Consider the following 20,551-nt stretch of genomic DNA (forward strand, 5'->3'; position numbering starts at 1 on the left):
CCAAAAAACCCTCCTCTTCCTTCACCCCACCCCTCCCACCCAATTTACCTTTACCCACCGGGCACCAATAACCAAACCATTGCTGCCAATGTCCCCCCCCCCCCCTATATTGAGAAATGTCCAATTCACCCATCCTACACTTGTACTTCCCTCCCGTTCTGTGAGCACCTGGTATCTCCTCTTTATTTATCATATACAATCCCCTTCAAACGTTAACACTAGGTAAAGAAACATAACCCTCTGCAGTACTTACATTTTCAATTTTTTGAATATTTTATTTATGATTTTCCAAACTTTAACTCAAGCAGTTATCAACATTATCATTGTCAATGTTAACAGTAACAGCATTGACGACAATGTACAGTTATCCATTTTATAGAAAGTTTTCTGCAGAGTTCAAGCTCTTTTAGTCACCATCACTCTCAACATTTAATACTTAACACTTAACTAACAATAGTTACACACAACATTCAACACACTCACAACAAAGGTATGAAACATATATCAGGGGTTTGTGAGTTTGTCATGACACGGTGCTTTTTTCTTTTCTTGACTTTTCCTGGTTGGGATGGAATGGACCCCACCCCCGCTCCCCCCACCAATTGAGGGATAGGCAGGGAAGGTAGGGCAGTGAGGCATGATGGTCCACACTATAATCGAGCTCCTTTGAAATTTAAGTATTGTTGCCAAATTTTCAAAAAAAGTCTTATACTTTTTTCTTAAGTTGTAAGTAATTTTCTCCAGGGGAACACAGCTTTGCATTTCTGTGTTCCAATGAGTAATGGTCAGGCAGGAGTCGGAGTTCCAGGTAACGGGTGTGCACTTCCTGGCCACTGCCAATGTGATCATTATGAATTGGATTTGAAATTTGAATAGGTTCATTGTGAGTCTTATGTCCATTATGTTTCCCAACAGGAACAACTCTGGGTCTTGCGGGAATTCTTTACCTATAATTTTTTTTCTAGGACTCGCCCTAGTTCCACCCAGAAGGGTTTCACCTTGGTACATGTCCAGATTGCATGCACAAAGGTTCCTGTCTCCATGCCACATCTAAAGCATTGGTTGACAAATCTGGTTTAGATCTGTTCCACTTTTGCAGTGTCAGGTACAGCTGGTGTAGAAAGTTGTATGTACTAGCCTGTACTGCGCATTAATGATTGCAGTCATGCTGATCTGACACAAATCGGACCAGCAGCACTCATTAATTCTTATTCCTGGGTCCGACTCCCAACTTGGCCTTGGTTTATGAACTTCCACTGGGAGCAATAAATACATTGCCGACACAAACTTCTGTCTGCTCCCTCTTCGGATCATGGCCTCTATGTCACTGCACATTGGTAGCGCCATAGTTGGACCTAATTTGTCCTGCAGAAAAGATCTTATCTGAAGGTAGCAGTGGAATGTCTTATTTGATAAATCACACTTATGCCTGAGTTGATCAAACGTCATTAGCTACCCCCAGTCCTAACAGTCTTCTATGCAAATGATGCCATTATGATACCAGATGTCCAGGATCTTGTTACCTATCATTAATGGTATTATTTCAAGTCAGGGGTGTTTTTGGGACAGGCCCCCCTTTGATTCCTAGATATTAGTTAATTTTATTCCAGATGAAGATAATCTGTTTTCCCAGATAACAATTTAGTGTTCCATTTATAAATAAAGTCTTCTGCCTACCCTGTGCAGATCAATTTGTACCCGGGATGGTACATCTCCCCTTTCAAAGAGTGAGGCGATGTAGCTCAACTGGGCTGCCCAATAGTATTTCTTGAAGTTTGGCATTTGTAATCCGCCCAGACTGTAATCCCATGTTAATTTTTCCAAAGAGACCCTGGCGCAAATTTTGGAAGAATCCCTGGGGCAATGCCATGGGCAGTGTCTGGAAGAGGCACTGAAGTCCTGGCAACACATTCATTTTAACACAGTTGACCCTGCTTGCTAAAGTTATGGGCAGGGACATCCATCTATTTAAATTCTCTTCATTTCTCCCAAGCAAGGGGATATAATTTAGTTTATATAAAGTATTCAAGTTATTGTCTATTCTGACTCCTAGGTATTTGATCCCATTTTGCGCCCACTTTAAATAACTGTTTTCTTGATATTGACTGTAATCCCCCTTAGTAAGTGGTATAGTTTTGCTCTTGTCTCAATTAACCATATAGCTGGCGATCTCCCCATAGTCCTCCAGAGCGCAGCTTGGACAACGAGTTTGATGGGTCTGTCAGATATATCAGTATGTTATCGGCAAATAAATTGATTTTCTGTTCTTCCTGGCCTGCTCTAAAGTCCTTGATGTCTGGATCCTGGCAAATAGCTTTGGCTAGTGGCTCCATGGCTAATACGGACAGGACTGGAGATAGCAGGACCCCTTGTCTACTTGACCTTGTCAGTGGGAAAGCTGGAGAAATGTGTCTGTTGGTCACAACTTTAGCCTTGGGCACATGGTTCAGCACACTTATCCAATTCATAAAAGTTGGCCCTAGCCTAGTGGTTCTCAACCATTTTCTCTCCAATCACATATTCCTTTAAGTAATCCCTCTCCCATTGGTGCTCTGTGATTAGTAATGGATTGCTTAAGATGGTATATGACATCACTGCCCTCTCTGTCCCGGACTGACTCTATTGATCTCGAGCCCTCGAACTTTCCACTCCCATCAGCACTCCTACTGCCTCGATCGCAGTCCTTTCTTGGCATCGTCCTGTGCTAGCCTCTTCTAGGCTGCTTTTGCTCACCTCCTTCAGCGTGTTCTCTTCCTGATGGGGGGTGGTGTGGCCTTCCTTGGGTGCTGAAGCCGTGGACGCCACTATTCTCAGCTTCTAGGATCCACAAGAGGATTTATTGAGTTCACTATTGGCAGAGTCATAACGATGTTGATCATCCACACAAAACCTTGCACTTACTCATCCACATTACTCCACCAACACCTAGAACCTTTACCCTCTCCACCAAGATCATCAAAGGGTGGGAATACTTCTGCAGATATGTTCTTGTCTTGCCTCAAGTACATCACTTTCATTGTCACTGAGTCGAAATCCTCGCAGCCTCTACCCAGGAGCACTGTAGGGGTAGTTTCAACAGAAGGACTGGTTCAAGGTGGTGGCTCATCATCAGCTTCTCAAGAGAAATTAGCGAAGGGCAATAAATGTTATCATATATTCTTTTTACATTAAAAACCTGCATTATTGCTGTATGCATGACCCATCTCTGGAAGCTGGTTTGCTTGTTCTCACAGAACAGAAGAAATGCCGGGTCAGTGAGTCCTTTTACATAGCAAGCCGGCTTCCCAGAGCAAAAGAGGCAGTGCGTCACATTCCTGTTTGGACCCGGCAACACAGCTCGCTCTTTTACACTCACCCCGCTTCACCTCTAATACAACCTCACTTGGTGCATAAAAGATGGGTCTGAAATGACCACCCCCTTCCCCCAATCTGCCTTCATTTTTATACAGGTAGATGAGGAGTATTAAAGGCAGATTATATCAGTGTAAAAAGGTATTAGTCAGTGATGGCTGGATCCAAAGTTGAATCCAAAGAATTACATTGTTCATCAAAGTGAGGTGTTAGATAGAAACATATTTACAGTCTGCTAAAGTGGTACAAACCAGGGCAATTACATGACTGATCAATACACAGTCAGATTCATTTCTACCCTACATAGTAAAATTAACTAGCTTGATAATGCATTTAATAATTACTTGTTCATTGCTAATGCATAATAATTGCCAATAACTAAATCCTTAAATTGTGTTAATGTTTTAATTAAAAGATCATCAATGAAATGTCATGAAATTTGTGCTTAGTTGGCCATATTGTAAAAAAATGGTATAGAATCTGATTATACAGCTGCTCAACTTTTCATTGTATTTTTTTCCACAGGGGACTTTCTTCCATTTGTGTGCTATAATATTTCTGTTTATGCCATGTCCGGTAACATTCCAGGAAATCCATGTTCAAAACTGGCATACCTACAACAAAGTTGTAAGTAAATTCTCAAGAGCAAAAGAGGGTTTTCCAGAGACCTTGAATTAATGATTTGGTTGTTTATAATGATATTGTGCCAGCACATTTGAAATCATCTGCTTTATTTGTCCCAAAATTGCCTACATGCCATCAGTTTAGAAATGCAGCTTTACAAGTCCCCATTTCCTTTTCCAGACAGGAGAAAGACATTTATTGGGACAGTTAAAAGAATTTGAATGGTTTCCAGTATCTTTAGTTTCTTGCTTTTTATTGGTGATAAAATACTTTCCCTTTCTTCTGTTTTCATATTATTTTGGGAAATGTTAATGTGATTGACTTCCTAACAGTTGAAATAGGGAGGTGTTACTTTACTTTTTGCTATTTATCCTTTCACAATTTTCCTGTTTATAGCTATTTCTAGATGTGTAACTGTATTTGATGAATTTATTAATTCCTTTATAACACTGAGTAAAATTGCCAAATGCACTTGATTGTCAATTCATGTAAACATTGACTTATAATCTGTAGAGTCCAAACTCCATTGGAAAAATACAGTAAAACCCCTGGTATCTGCTTCCTATGGAGATTAGTAGATGCTGAATAAGTGAATTTTCCTGTTGCTTGAGATTGCGTGTGGTGTGATGGGTGAACTAACCACTAAGGGCACCAATTTAAAATTTTTGTATTTTTTTTTTACCTATGGCATTTATTTTCCACCATTTCTTTGCTGGTTGTTTGAGGCTGCCAGTTGCTTGAATTCCAGATAATGGGGATGCTGTATAAAGGGTGGTTTATCAAATCCTAATGGTAGAAGTGGTGTTGTGGAAGAAAGGATAGCTAGTGCCAGATGGCAGGAAGCTGAGAACTTCATTAGATCAGAGAGTCAGAGGTAGCCTCAGAAGGTTGGAATTATAATTGGAGTTGAGTTGATGGGGGCAGAAGCAATTTCTAAGTCCATTTTACTTGAGCCTATTGAATTAATGATCCATTGACTGATTTCCTTTTCAGCCGCTGTGTGATTGAAGACATAGGAATGGAATTAGGCTATTTGGCCCATTGTGTCCATCCTGCCATTTCATCTTGACTAATTTACTATCCTTTCCAACTCCATTCTCCTGCCTTCTCCCCATAACCCTGGATTCCCTTCCAAATCAAGAACGTATCTATGTCTATCTTAAATATATCCAATGACTTGGCCTCTACAGGTGTCCTTGGCAATGAATTCAATAAATTCACCACCCTCCAGGTAAAGAAATTCCTCCTCAGCTCTGTCTTAAAGGGACATTTTTGTATTACATAGCAATGCCTCCTGCTCGCAGACTCCCTCAGTGTAGGAAACATCCTCTCCAGATCCACTCTGTCCAGGTCTTTCAATATTTGATAGGTTTCATTCTTCTAATGTGATGCTTTATGGCCAAAAATTACTCCTGAGCTATGGACACTGTTGTAATGTAAATATCTCCTCGTGTTTGCCATTGTGGTCTGCTGGGGGTGAGATGGGAAGACTCTACATGCTGTATGTTATCACATTCTATCACATGATGTTAAACTGAGTAATTTTCAGACCCAACAGAAGGCCCATCAGTTGTTACTCATGAAACCAAAGGAACAGAAGCTATAATTAAATGGCAGGCAATCCCTGTGGAAAAACGTCGTGGGTTCATCACCAATTACACCATCTTTTATACATCTGCGAAAGATGAAAATGGTAAGGGATCCATATTGCTGTTGCGATCAGAAATGCTGTGTTATCATTGTGAATGCCACATTGCCTTTTCTTCTTTTTGTACTACTCTGCATGGTACTCATCATTTAGTTTAGGACATAAGAAATAAAAGTAGACCATCCAGCCCGTTGAGCCTCCTCCCCTCCATTCAATGGCTGATTAAATGAGAGGCTCATTTCCATACCCCCATATCCTTTAATTCTCCTACAACATAAAAATCTCTCTAACCTTGTCTTAAATATATTTACCAAGTTAGTCTCCACTGCTTAGTGAGCAGCAAATTCCGCAGATTCACCTCCCTTTGGGAAAAACAGTTCCTCTTTGTCTCCATCCTAAATGTACTGTCCTGAATCTTGAAGCAATGTCCCCTGGTTCTAATCTCCCCACCAATGGAAACAACTTACCTATCTCTCTATGCTTTCCCCCATGAAATTTGGACATATGAACGTGGATGTTCTGAACTTCTCAAGATGTCCTCACACTGTTCTGAGTGCACTCCAAGATGGAGTCCCAGATTCCTCCAGTTTCCCTGCAGTTATGTTGGGAAATCTGTCTGATGATTCTGCAGCAAGTAGGATCAAGTTACCAAACTGTTGCCTTGCCTATTGAACACTCCAGTTTTCTCCAGGAAATTGAGAGTTTGAAGTAGACATCTTTTTCTAGAATGAATTCTGAGCAGTTTTAAACTGAAAGAAGGCTCAAAAGATCATTCCTAACTTTGTGATGCCTCCTCTTGTTGATCTGTACTGCTTGTCAGCAGTTTATGGTGGTCCATAGAGACCACGGTTGCTTAAATTTGCTGCGGTAGGCCCTTCAATCTTCTCTGCCTAAAACAACCAAGGACCCTTGCTCAAAATTGAATGTGGGGTGATACTGAAAGTTCCTTATCCAACGTACATGTTAATAATAAATAATAAAGCATTTTCTTGAATATTATTTTGCTGCTTTCTAATTACTTTGCAATCTTTTTTTTAAGCTGTAACATTGAAGCCAAATGTTTTTGAATATACACTGAAATCTCTGCAAAAAAATACTGAATACTCTGTGTATGTAATGGCATCCACAGTGAAAGGAGGTACAAACAGTAGTCTGATCTTCAGAACAAATGCAATTGGTAAGTGAATTTAACAAAACATCAATATTCAGTGCTGTATGTCTAAATCTAAAATTTAAAAATAAAAATATAATTAAAAAAATTAAAAAATTTTAGCTCTATTTTATTATATTTTAATTTTAAAATGACACCCAAATATGTATTGACTTTTCAGTTTAGAATTGCCAGCTTTCCCCCATGAAATTTGGACATATGAACATGGATGTTCTAAACTTCTCAAGATGTCCTCACACTGTTTATCCCTTCCCATTCTCACAACCACCTGTCTATCAATACGAGAGCTGCACAAAAACATCCAGTTTCAAAGATGGCGAATTAATTGCTAATTTATAGATGTTGTTCTGTTTGAGGATAATTAACCCAGAAAATCTACAAGAATACAATGCAGACACGAAGATTGCAACTGCACCTGTGGCTCATCCTCCCGAGCTTTGTCAGTTTGGGTAGAGCGGTCACAAGAAATTGAGCAACTCTGGTATTTATTTTCCTGGCCAATTTCACTTGCTGATATAGCTTACATTGTCATCTCCCAAGGAATCTTCCTCGGGGCCTAAGAAAGATTTTTTTCCACATTCTTTCAGCATCTTGGTTGGCCTTCTTGCATTTTGTATTAAGTGAATGGGGCCATAAATTTGCATTATGTTTGCATATTAGGTGCAGCGATTATTCACTAACATTGGTAAGATCTATTAACATTAGCAATCCTATTGTATTGAGTACCAAAAGTAAATGACAAAAATCTGCAGACACTGTGGTTGAAATAAAAACACAAAATGCTGGAGAAACTCAGCAGGTCTTGGCGCTTCCCCTTTCCAGTCTTTCCAGTTCTCCTCTCCCCTCCCCCTCTACCCACCCAGCCATGCCTCCACCCCTTATCACTACTGTCCCCTCCTTCCCTTCTCCATCTACCAATTGTTTTTGCCACCCCTCCTTTCCCCCTATCCATTTGTTCAGGTGCCTGCCGACATTCTCTCACACCTTGATGAAGGGCTCAAGCCCAAAATATTGGTGATGTATTTTTACCTTTGCTATATAAATGACATAGTTTTACCAGCTGAGTTTCTCCAGCTTTTTGTGTTTTTACTTGTATTGAGTACCAAAGTGTTTTCATTACCATTACTCACTTGTGTGCAATATATAGATTGTGCACATATGCCAGTATCTAAATATCTCACACTAAATTCAGAACATAAGTAGAACAGAAAATTTGCACCATGGGTCAAATCGTTTTGTATCTTAGAACGGCTGAAAGGAGACATATGTAGTTTCAATGTAACAAGTTCTATTCAGCAGGGCCTCCTACAATATATTCAAGAGTTTGTATGATATGTTCAGCAAGGCAAGATAAAATAAATAAAAATATTAGCAGTGTTTAACATACTGAAGTGAATATTTTTAATCTAAAATGAACTTTCATGAACTTCCAGGAGTTTAATTTATAACTTGCATTTTTTTACAAGCAAGAAGAAATATAAATACGAGTTATGCAACTAGTTTGCAGAACACCTTTACGCTGTCTGCAATGGCCATCTCATGATCCCATTTAGATGCCCTTTCAGCTCCCCTTCCCATTCTCACAACCACCTGTCCATCTCAGCCTTCTCCACTGCCAGGGTGAGGCCCAAAGTAAACTAGAGGAACCACATCTCATACTCCATCTAGACATCTGAATCCAATAATATGAACATTGAATTTTCCAATTTTTTGTTCCTCTCTTTCTTTCTCTCACTCTGTCCTTCTGAGCCACCTCCATTTTTGTCCCCTTTACCATAAGTCCACTTCATTCATTTATGTCTGTCTCCTGCTCCTGGCTCTATCCACCTTCTACCCATACAATTAGCCCACCAGAATGCCCTCTCCATCTGCCTTTCACTCTCTCTTAACAGTTCCCATGATCACTTTCTTTATTTATCATATTCCAGCAATGGTAGTGTTCGTTCCCTGCTTATTACCCTCCAGCAGCCATCTCTAATTTTACCATCGCCTCTTCCACCTGGTCCCATGTCTTTTTATCTCATTTCTGTTTCTACCTATCACCCACATGCCTCTTTCACCCAACTCCACCCCTACACCCTACTGCCCACTACCCTGACTCCATCTGTCCATGATCCTTCACCCTTCCTTGATTCACCTATTGCCTACTGGCCCCTGTCCTACCCCTGCCTTTGCTTTCTTCTATCTTCCCTTTATACCCAAAACATCAAAGATCCCTCCTCACACTCCCCACCACCACAACCTTCTGAGTTCCTCAAGCGATTCGAATCTTGTTCTAGGCTCGAGTATCTCTTGTGTCTTCAAATAAAATATTCTGTCAAATCTAGTATTGTGTTGTGAAATGGGCTCTGATTGATGTTGCATTCAAATTAAAGCCAGCTTATAATTTTCTTGCAGGTTCAGAAGATATTGTGATGATTGTGGCAGCAATCATTCTCTGCTTCCTACTGCTAATCACTGTATTTATAGCCTGTTTCAAGAATCAACATAGGTATGGTTATATTAACTTTGAATAGACTGTCTGAAATGGCAAGTAATATTCCAGTCCTGGAGCTGGAATTCCAACAAGCAGGAGATTGAATAAATGGTTTCGTTTTCCAATAATTATTCCCAGTGGGAGAGGCTCCCTGGCAGCAAGAATAAGTTTAAGCTTTACACATTCATTAAGTCTAAATTTTTACACACTGTAACTTTGATGAAGTTTGAATTTTTTGAGGCGTTGTAGCAATGCGACGTGCGATGCTACTTTCTCTGTCTGACAGCATAAATCATTGCTGGTTGCACCTGCAGCAAAGAGATAATCATACCTGTGGTGATAGGTTTCCTCCATTTGGATATAATTATGGTTGACTACTGTATATATATATATATATATATATATATATATATACGCCCACTAATGACTCATACCTTATGACTCCTCCCCTGTGGTCCTGTGCTATAAAGGTCGAGTCACCTCTCCCTTCCCGCCATTCCTATACCTGGATCCAGGCCAACAAGGTTCTTCTGTACATTAAAGCCTATCGTTGCCTCCACCCAGTCTTTGTGGTTACTGGTAGTGCACTACAATACCTTTCCAGTTCATGGCAGAAGGCAAAAGGTCCCAGTGACAGTGTTGTATTTGATCCTGCTAAATGATAGATTTACATTGTTTAACCACAGAAGGGGTAAACAAGGAAGGATGAAGGAACAAATGAAGGCAGCTTAGATTCAGTGTGGAAATATGTTCCAATGACTCAGAGTAGGCCAATCTCTATGCAAAGACACATGGAGAATGAGTTCACTCTGTTATGGGAACTTTTTAAATGTTAATAATTATTTTCTGTATCTTGACTTCACAAGTATATCAAGCATTTATTGCCGTTGCTTTGTGGTAGGACATCTTGTGCCATTCCAGTCCTTGTTGATAAGGTGTTAATACATTGCTGTGGGAGAGGTCCAAGATTTGTGAGTTAGCTTTGGAGTGCAGCACAAGTACAAACCATCCAGCCCACCATGCCCATTCTAATCTTTTTGTTCATCTACACTATCCCATATGCTTACATTAAGCCCATATTCAGATATGTACTCCCTTCTTATGAGTCTCTTAAACACAGGGCAGCATGGGTGGTATAGCGGTTAGTGCAACGCCTTTATAGCGCCAGCGATTGAGACCACGGTTTGGATCCCATGCTGTCTGTAAGGAGTTTGTGCGTTTTCCCCATGTCTGTGTGGGTTTTCCCTGGGGGATCTGGTTTCCTCCCACCATTGGAAACATGCTGGTGTTAATTGGGTGGCTTGGACTTATGAGCCGAAATGGCCTGTTACCGTGATGTATGTCTAAATTTAAAAATTAAATAGTAATTGTATTTAAATTCCCCATCTTATAAGGTGGTGCTTTCCAGATATGAATCACTCTTTCTGTGGAAAAAACTCACCCTCTTAATATGTTTTAAAATGATCCCTTCCCACTGGAAAACATATGCCTTTTGTCTTTGATAGAAAACAGGCCCTTTTAGGATAACTGGTCATTTTTAAAAAACAGCCCAGTAGCAACAGCAAATAACTTGTATCAATGTTTAAACAACAACAAACAACAAAGGAAGGCCTTTTAAAAATTAAAATATGTTTAATTTTCACCAAAAAACTGATCCCCGACACGCCCCAACCGCAAACCACAATACGCCCCAACCGCCAATCACCGACATGAACCCACTGCTGCCGCTGATCCCTGGGGCGGCTTCCTGGGATGCTGGAACACTCACTGGCAAGTCAGTGGGCTCTTGTATCCTTGGTCACCGGAGTTCCTGATTCCGATGCCTGAGTCCTGACTCTGAATCCTCCCCTAGGCCTATCACACAAGCACACCAGGGACCAGGGACACCAGGTGTGCATGTGCAGTAGTAGGCTGAAGTGACGGTTTGGAGTCAGCGTTGGTAGCTAGCTCCGGTTTTCCAAGGAGGGAGGGAGAGAAGAGGAAGGGAGAGGGAAGGAAGGGAAGAGGAGGGAAGGAAGGGGAGGTGAGGGAGGGAAGTCACTGAGCCCAAGGTCCCACTCCTGCACAGGAGGACGCTCTCCTTAACGAAGCTGGGACGAAGGATTCTTCTGACTGCTTGCAGCTGGGAGACAGTGGTACACAGTTTGAGAGGGAGAGTTGGAGAAAAAATCAATAGGGGAAGGTAAAGAAGAAATGGAAAGAGAGGGGAGGGAGTTGCCTGAAACGAGGACAATCGTCGTTCTAATTTCATGTTGGGTGAATTTATTTTCAACCTGTGAGGTCTGATTTGTTTCGATTATCCTCAAGTATCCAAAATTTTAAAAAAATCCTTCAGATAAATGAAAATTTTGGAGAATCTGATTTTTGATAATCAGAGTTGTACTATATCCAATCTCTTAGAACACCTGCCAAAGACTTACTTACAACTGATGTCAGGCTCACTGGTCTATAATTTCCTGGGTTATTTTTGGAGTAAATAAAGATGCGAGAAACCTATTTAAGAGAATCCCCCATCTCTTCTGGTTCTGTATATAGCCGACCACTCTGATCTTCAAGGGGACCAATTTTCTCTATATATCTGTAGAAGCCCTTAGGATTTTCCTTCACCTTGTTTGCCAAAGCAACCTCATGTCTTTTTTTAGCCCTCCTGATTACCTTCTTAAGTTTTCCCTGCATTTTTATTCTCCTCAAGTAACTCATTTATCTGATATACACCTCTCTTCTTCTTCAATAGATCCCCAATATCCTAATAGGATACAAACTCTTATACTCTCAAAATTTAACCTTTGAAGGCCTTCCATTTACTGAGCACATCCTTGCCAGGAAACAACCTAACCCAATCTATACTTTTTAGGTCATTTCTCATTTCCTCAAAATTGGCCTTTCTCCAATTTTGAATCTCAACCTGAGGTCCACAATAATTACTGTATTTGAAACTAATGGCATTATAATCACTGGACCCAAAGTAAAACACGAAAGTCTGCAGACACCGTGGTTGAAGTAAAAACACAATGCTGGAGAATCTCAGCAGGTCAAACAGTGTTCTTTATATAGCAAAGATAAAAATACATAACCAATGTTTCAGGCTTGAGTCCTTTATCAAGATCTGGAAAAATGTCGGTAGGCATCAGAATAAAAAGGTAAGGCGGGGGAGGCATGGTCATAAAGGCAGGAGGTAATAAGTGGAGAAGGGAGGGAAGGGACAGCAGCAATCAAGGGGAGGAAGGATGGCTAAGTGAATAGAGAGGGAAGGAGATAGAGAGCTGACAGGAGGGAAGGGAAGGGAGGGGGAAAGGAGACCAGGTTAGCAGAAACTGGAAAAGTTGATGTTAATGCCATCCAGCTGGAGAGTGCCCAGATGGAAAATCAGGAGTTGTTCCTCCAATTTACAGGTGGGGATAGTATGTGAGGCCATGGGCAGACATGTGAGTATGGGAGTATGATGCAGAACTGAAATTGTTGGCCACTAGGAGGTCTCTGTCAGTGGTGCAGACAGAACAAATGTCCCAGTCTGTGACCAGTCTCTCTGACATAGAGAAGGCCATAAAGCGAGCACTAGATGCAGTAAATCAGTCCTGCGGATACATAAATTGTGTTGCTTAAGGCCTGTTTGGGGCCCCAGACTGTGGTGAGGGAGGAGATGTGGGCATGTGCGGTACCTCCGGCAGCCAGAGGAGAAGGTACTGGGGGGTGGAGGTGGTGGTGGTGGTGATTGTTGGGGAGGGATGAATGCATGAGAAAGTCATGGAGGGAGCGGTCCCTATAGAAGGCAGGGAGGGGAGGAGAGGGGAAGATGTGTCTGGTGGTGGGATCCTGTTGTAAATGCTGGAAATTCCGGAGGACAATGTATTGGATGCAGAGCCTGATGGGGTAGTAGGTGAGGACAAAGGGTTTGTTGCATCTGGGGGCAGAGGGGGCCAGGGCAGATGAGTGAAAAATAGAGGAGATGTGGGTGAGGGCTGAGTTGATGGTGGTGGAGGGAAAGCCATGTTTGTGAAAGAAGGCAGATATTTCAGAAGATCTGGACTGGAAGACCTCAACTTAGCAACAGATGTAGAGGAGATGGAGAAACTGAGAGAGGGAAATAGAATCTTTGCATGGGACAGGGTGTGAGGAAGTGTAGTCAAGGTAGTTATGGGAGTTAGAAGGGTTGTAATATATGTTGATGGAAAGCTTGTCTTTCAAGATGGAGACGGAGAGATCCTAGAAGGAGAGAGTATTATCAGAGATGGACTAGGTGAGTTTGAGATGGGGGTGGAAGTTGGCTTCAAAGTGAATGAGCTCATCATGAGTGATTGAGGCAGCCTCGATGTAGTCATCAGTATAATGAAGGAAGAGTTGAGGGGTCTTGTTTGTGTAGGCTTGCAGCATGGATTTTCCCACAAAGCCCAGAAACAGGCAAGTGTAGCTGGGACCCATGTGGGCATTCTTTGGCTACTCCTTTGATTTGGAGGAAGTGAGATGAGTTAAAGAAGTGATTTAGAGTGAGGACAAGTTCTGGGAGCGTAGGTTCACTAATGGCCACAATGTCATAATTCCATGTGCCAATCCACACTCTAAGCTCATCTACTTTACTTACAATACTCCTTTGAAATACATACACCTGAGAACGTTATTTTCACTCTGTCCAACCCTTTGATTTCTGTCTCTATACAGTCTTTTTCCTCCTCCACTCTACTATCTGCTCTAGCACTCTGGTTCCCATCCCCCTGCAGTTTAAATCCCCGAGAGCAGCACTAGCAAACTTTCCCACAACGATATTAGTGCCGTTCCACTTCAGATGCTGGTGCAGGTCCTACTTTCCCTTGAAGAGAGCTCAGTGATCCAGAAATCTGAAGCTTTCTTCCTGCACTAAGTCTTTAGCCATATGTTAAGCTGCATTATCCTCTTTCTAACCTCACCTGTACGTGGTCTGGGTAGCAATCCTGAGATCACATCCTTGGAGGTCCTGTCCTTCCACATCACTGAACTCACTTTGCAGGACCTCATCACCCTTCCTACCTATGTCATTGGTCCCAACAAGGACCACAACATCTGGCAGTTCACCCTCCCTTTTGGGAATCCATTGAACTCAACCTGAGATATCCCAGACCCTGGCATCTGGGAGGCAACATTCGGGATTCTTAATCTCTTCCCCTCACTATTGAATCCAATATCACTACAGCTCACCTTTTCTCCTCCACCCCTTTCTTAGCTACAGGGCCAGACCCTGAGCCAGGGATCTGGAGGTAGGTCATCCCCCTCAACAGCATCTAAAACATTATTTGTGTTATTGAAAAGAGTGGCCATGGGGTGCCCAGCATTGCCTGCCTGTTTCCTTTCCCTCTCCTGATTGTCAACCAGCTACCATTCTCCTACCTCCTTGGTGTGATTGCATCCTTGTAATTCCAGGCTATCATCCCTTCAGCATCCCAGATGTTCTGGAGTTCATCCAACTCCAGCTCCAATACCCTAAAAAGATTTGTAAGGAGCTGCAGTTGCATGGGAAAAAGATATTGACTACCCTCTCTATGCCTCTCACAGTTTTATATGGATCCATCAGGTCACCACGCCCCTACCCCTTCACCTCAGCCTCCTGGAAAAACGTAATCTCTCTTTATAACTAATATTCTCTAATCCAGACAACATCCTGGTGAATTTCATCTGCACCCTCTCCAGTATAATCACACCCTTCCTCTGATGGGATGGGGGGGGGGTGTGGGGGAGGTGAGAGGGGGATGGTTGGGATGTGAGGGAGGGGGCACGACCAGAACTGTATGCAATAATTTTCATGTGGCTTATCCGATGTTTTATAAAGTTACAATATAATTGTACAACTTGTAAATTTAATATTCTCTGCTCTGACCTTTTGTTAACAAAACCACAAACCATTTTCACTATCCTATCTACCTGTGTTACTGCTTTCAGGGAGATATCGTTTTGGATCACCAGGTCTTTGAACTCATCCTTAATGCCCTACTTACTGTATAAGCTCTACCCCTATTTAGCTTCCCAAAATACATGACCTTACACGGGATTAAATTCTGCCCTATAATGCTCTGCCAATTATCTAGCTGATCTATATCCTACTATAGTGTTAGCCACCCTCTTTCACTGTCCACAACACCACCAATTTTTATTTCATTCAAAAATGTACTAATCATATTCAAATCCAAAATGTTAATGCATATCACAACCTGCAAAGTTCACTGTGGCACTCCATAAGTCACTGACTTCCAATCAGAAAAATCATCTTTCCTTTACCACACTCTATTATCAAGCCAATCTTGTATCCAAATAACCAGTTTGTCTTGGGTCACATCTGCTTAACCTTCTAGACCTGTCTGCTATGCTGCACTGTGTCAAATTCTTTACTAAAATCCATGTAGACGTAATCTGCAACTCTGCCTTTATCAATGACCTTGTTATCTCCTTAAAACCTTAGTGAGACTGGATTTCCCCTGAACAAAACCATGATCAGCCCCTGCTTTTCCAAATGTACATAAATTATGTTCCTGATATTTTTCTCCAATTGCCCTACCTCTAATGAAAGGCTCACCAAATTGTAATTACCTGATTCTTAAATCAAGGAGAAACATTAACTATCTTCCAGTTTTCTAGTGCCTCGCTTATGGCTAATGAAAATTCAGAATTCTACATCAGAGTCCAGGCAACCTCCTCCTTTATTTCCCATAGCACTCCAGGATAGATTTCATCTGGATCTGGAGATTTATCCACGACTTATTCATTCTAAGAATTGTTAATGAAGGAGCAGTGATGGTTTTCTGCAGAACATTTGTTAATAGTATGCATGGCAACTACAGAATGTGAATGATGGAGGGAGTGAATGTCCAGATTTCAGATTTATTGTCAGAGTAAATACAACTTTGAGATACTTTTTCCTGCAGGTGAGGTAGAATTATCACTTATTGATAGTGCAAAAAACTACACAATGTACACATGTAAGTGAATAAAGACTTGTAAATAAACTGTGCAATATAGAGAGAAAATAAATCAATGAAGTGCAAAAGTAAGGATTCTTAAATGAGTCCCTGATTGAGTTTGTTGTTGAGGAGTCTGATGGTGGAGGGGTAGCAGCTGTATCTGAACCTGGTGCTATGAGTTTTGTGGCACCTCTACCTTTTTCCTGATGGCAGCAGCAAGAATAGAGCATGTGCTGGGTAGTGTGGTTCCTTGATGATTGCTGCTGCTCTCTGTTGGCAGTGTTCCCTGTAGGTCTTCTCATTAATGGAGAGGGTTTTGCCTGTGATATCCTCGGTGGTGTCCACTACCATTTGCAGGACTTTACACTCACGGATACTGGTGTCCCCATACCAGACCATGATGCAACCAGTCAGCACATCTTCCACTAGACATCTGCAGTAATTTGCCAGGCTTTTCAATGTCATACCAAACCTCCAGAAACTCCTGAGAAAGTAGATGCGCTGATGTACTTTCTTCACAATGCCATTAGTGTTTTGGGTCAAGGAAAGATCCTCCGAGATAATGACTCTCAAGAACTTAGAGACCCAAGTGTTCAGGCTAGTGTATTAAAGTGCTGGCGGAGCAGACTGTTAATTGCGGATGGCATTAAACTTACTGAATATTCAACATTTGCAAGTGCTTCTAAACCAGTGGTTCTCAACCTTTTTCTTTCCACTCACCTACCACTTTAAGTAATCCCTATGCCATCGGTGCTCTGTGGGATTGCTTAAGGTGGTAGGTGAGTGGGAAAGGAAGGTTGAGAATCACTGCTCTAGATCCAATTGTTACTGAAATATTTTGTTTGAGAAAAATTGGCATTGGCCTATTTCCTTTAGAGTTATGAAACCAGACACATAATGAGTCAACTAGGTACGATTAAAACAGTGGTTTCCAAACTTTTACGTTCCACCCACATACCACCTTAAGTAATCCCCTACTAATCACAGAGGACATATAGCATTGGGAATACTTTAAGTGTTTGAGAACCGCTGTGCTAAGGCAAATGAAGAATATTTTATCACATTCCTGAATTGTATCTTGTCAGTTTGGTGTGTTTCTGGGAAATTAAGACAACAGCCATTCTATCTTGGAAGCCATTTGATATATTTCACAAATGGTAACCCAATCAATATCTTTCATGTGGAAGAGTCAATGACAATAATGTTCTCATTCTCTTGTTGGAGATGATCTTTGCATGGCATTTGAATAGTACAGATGTTAGTTCTTTGGCTTGGCTTCGTGGACGAAGATTTATGGAGGGGGTAAAAGTCCACGTCAGCTGCAGGCTCGTTTGTGGCTGACAAGTCCGATGCGGGACAGGCAGACACGGTTGCAGCGGCTGCAGGGGAAAATTGGTTGGTTGGGGTTGGGTGTTGGGTTTTTCCTCCTTTGCCTTTTGTCAGTGAGGTGGGCTCTGCGGTCTTCTTCAAAGGAGGTTGCTGCCCGCCACACTGTGAGGTGCCAAGATGCACAGTTTGAGGCGATATCAGCCCACTGGCGGTGGTCAATGTGGCAGGCACCAAGAGATTTCTTTAGGCAGTCCTTGTACCTTTTCTTTGGTGCACCTCTGTCACGGTGGCCAGTGGAGAGCTCGCCATAGAACACGATCTTGGGAAGGCGATGGTCCTCCATTCTGGAGACGTGACCCACCCAGCGCAGCTGGATCTTCAGCAGCGTGGACTCGATGCTGTCAACCTCTGCCATCTCGAGTACTTCGACGTTAGGGATGAAAGCGCTCCAATGGATGTTGAGGATGGAGCGGAGACAATGCTGGTGGAAGCGTTCTAGGAGCCGTAGGTGATGCCGGTAGAGGACCCATGATTCGGAGCAGAACAGGAGTGTGGGTATGACAACGGCTCTGTATACGCTTATCTTTGTGAGGTTTTTCAGTTGGTTGTTTTTCCAGACTCTTTTGTGTAGTCTTCCAAAGGCGCTATTTGCCTTGGCGAGTCTGTTGTCTATCTCATTGTCGATCCTTGCATCTGATGAAATGGTGCAGCCGAGATAGGTAAACTGGTTGACCGTTTTGAGTTTTGTGTGCCCGATGGAGATGTGGGGGGGCTGGTAGTCATGGTGGGGAGCTGGCTGATGGAGGACCTCAGTTTTCTTCAGGCTGACTTCCAGGCCAAACATTTTGGCAGTTTCCGCAAAGCAGGACGTCAAGCGCTGAAGAGCTGGCTCTGAATGGGCAACTAAAGCGGCATCGTCTGCAAAGAGTAGTTCACGGACAAGTTTCTCTTGTGTCTTGGTGTGAGCTTGCAGGCGCCTCAGATTGAAGAGACTGCCATCCGTGCGGTACCGGATGTAAACAGCGTCTTCATTGTTGGGATGTTAGTTACTACATATCTATACTGTGTAATTAAATATTGTTGGCCTGTCCTTGTGTTAGTATACCTAGCAAAGTGTAACATTTCACTGTATGGTACACAGTGGAGACAAGGTAACATTGGTGTTGATTTTACATAATAAAGATTGGAGATAGCTGATTGCTGTTCGATCATGAACCTCATTCTTTTTGCTTAATTCGACAGGTTGATTTTAAGATTGTGGCAGGATGATCATCTGATGTAGCACAAAGAAGATGAAAGCTTGTGAAATGTTCCAATTTCCATGAATGACATTTTGCTATAAACATTACTTCTGATTCTTTCAGGGTTAAAAAGCACATTTGGCCAGAGGTTGCAGATCCCGCAGGAAGCAGCATGGCCGATTGGTTGCAAAAACACCATTCCAAGGTATACTTTAGCTGACTTTGTGATTTTTATAGAAGATTTGAATTTGGTATCTATTTGTGAGGTTCCTTAAAATCAGTAGAACTAACTTGCTTCTTCTAAAAGGTTTAGAAGGATATGGGCTAAACACAGGCAAATGGACTAGCTTAAGTGGACAACTGGATGAGTTGGGCAAAAGGGTTTGTTTCCATTGATGTACAACCTCAAGACTCTATAATCAGACACTTTCATTGTAATTTATTTTGACTAGAAAGAATGGGTATTTTTTCTTTTAACCCTTTATATTTCAGAATGTAATAAACAATTATGTGGGATTGCATGCTATATAAACATTTTTTCATTTAGCTCTAGAATTCTCGAATTCTCTGTAATTGCATTCACTCCAAAAATCTTTATTCCTACTTTAAATTTCTCCAGTGGTTAAACATTCATTTTACTTGCTTGCAGTATATTAGTTGCCTATCTATTATCACAACAATATACTAAAAATAGAGGTTGCATTATTGGACAAGTTCATGATAGAGGAGACCTGATTAATGACACTATTGATATATCTAAATCTGTGGTTTTACTGTCCTATATTACTTTAAAATAATCTAAATGACTATAGTCCATTTGGCGATTCCATGAATGAAGACTTGGGGTTTTTTTGAGTACAGAGGAGTTTTTTGGTCTTTTTGAAGATGAAGATTGAGCTAAAACATCATTCCATTGCCTCAGTGCAGTGTATGAGATTTTCTGAGTTTATTTAAAACACTAGGGATGAATCATTATGCACTGATGGCACTGAACAGCATTTTTGATTCCCCAGTTCCTAATGTAGTGGATGTGGAAGGAACAATAAGGATGAGGCTGGAGTTGGGTGATGGACTCTGATGAGCTGATTCTTTTCAAAGTTAGAAGGCAGTTTGCCCTCAGCACTCATTCCATTTGGTTTCTTCTCAGGTGTGAGATGAGCTGATTCAACATGTAATTGAAAATCAAGGGAACCAATCAAGGTTTCTATTGGCTCAGTTGAACTAGATCCAAGCCTAGTTCATTCCCCACTATTATCAGACTATTGAACCAACCCTTCATTAGTAAAACAATGATGCAAATTTACAATTTTAACTAAACCTTTTCTCTATAAAATTATACTCCACACTTTTGTTTTATGTTGCATTTAAGTGTGGTTTAATTTGCCTGGATAGTACATAAAACAAAGATTTTCTCTTGGTATATGTGTTAATAACCAATTTAAAAAGTTCAAAAACAATTCAACAATTCAATTCAATATGTTGCTCATATTGGAGCACACTGATCTCTTTTAAGACTTTCGCCTCTGTGTTTGATTTTTCTGAGGATTGAACAACCCAAATCACTTTAACACAGTGGTTTTCAGTCTTTGTAACTCAGACCACCTTAACTGTTCCTTTACTTACTATGGAACACCTATTACAACCCAAGGTCTACCAGTTCCGGCAGGGAGGGGTGGAGGGGGCAGTGGTGAATCCAAACCCCTTCCCAGAGGAGAAGGAATTCTGTTTTTTTTTGTTGTAAAATTTACACATTGTTTTACAAATAACTTGTTTATATCATTAACACTT

The 20,551-nt window shown here is 41.5% G+C and overlaps 1 protein-coding gene across 8 annotated transcripts in view; it reads left to right on the top strand.

Annotated features, from left to right (window-relative positions):
• The window catches only part of LOC138757303 (interleukin-6 receptor subunit beta-like), a 163,346-nt gene that overhangs the window by 118,369 nt on the left and 24,426 nt on the right, over positions 1-20,551 (top strand). For all 8 annotated transcript variants that reach the window (XM_069924402.1, XM_069924407.1, XM_069924401.1 and 5 more), the window contains 5 exons: positions 3,877-3,978; positions 5,525-5,668; positions 6,663-6,800; positions 9,192-9,285; positions 18,887-18,968. In XM_069924402.1, the coding sequence (XP_069780503.1) occupies positions 3,877-3,978; positions 5,525-5,668; positions 6,663-6,800; positions 9,192-9,285; positions 18,887-18,968 (560 nt within the window). The remainder of the gene's footprint in view (positions 1-3,876; positions 3,979-5,524; positions 5,669-6,662; positions 6,801-9,191; positions 9,286-18,886; positions 18,969-20,551) is intronic.

This window comes from Narcine bancroftii, chromosome 3 (assembly GCF_036971445.1).
Source record: "Narcine bancroftii isolate sNarBan1 chromosome 3, sNarBan1.hap1, whole genome shotgun sequence".
Classification (NCBI taxonomy): domain Eukaryota; kingdom Metazoa; phylum Chordata; class Chondrichthyes; order Torpediniformes; family Narcinidae; genus Narcine; species Narcine bancroftii.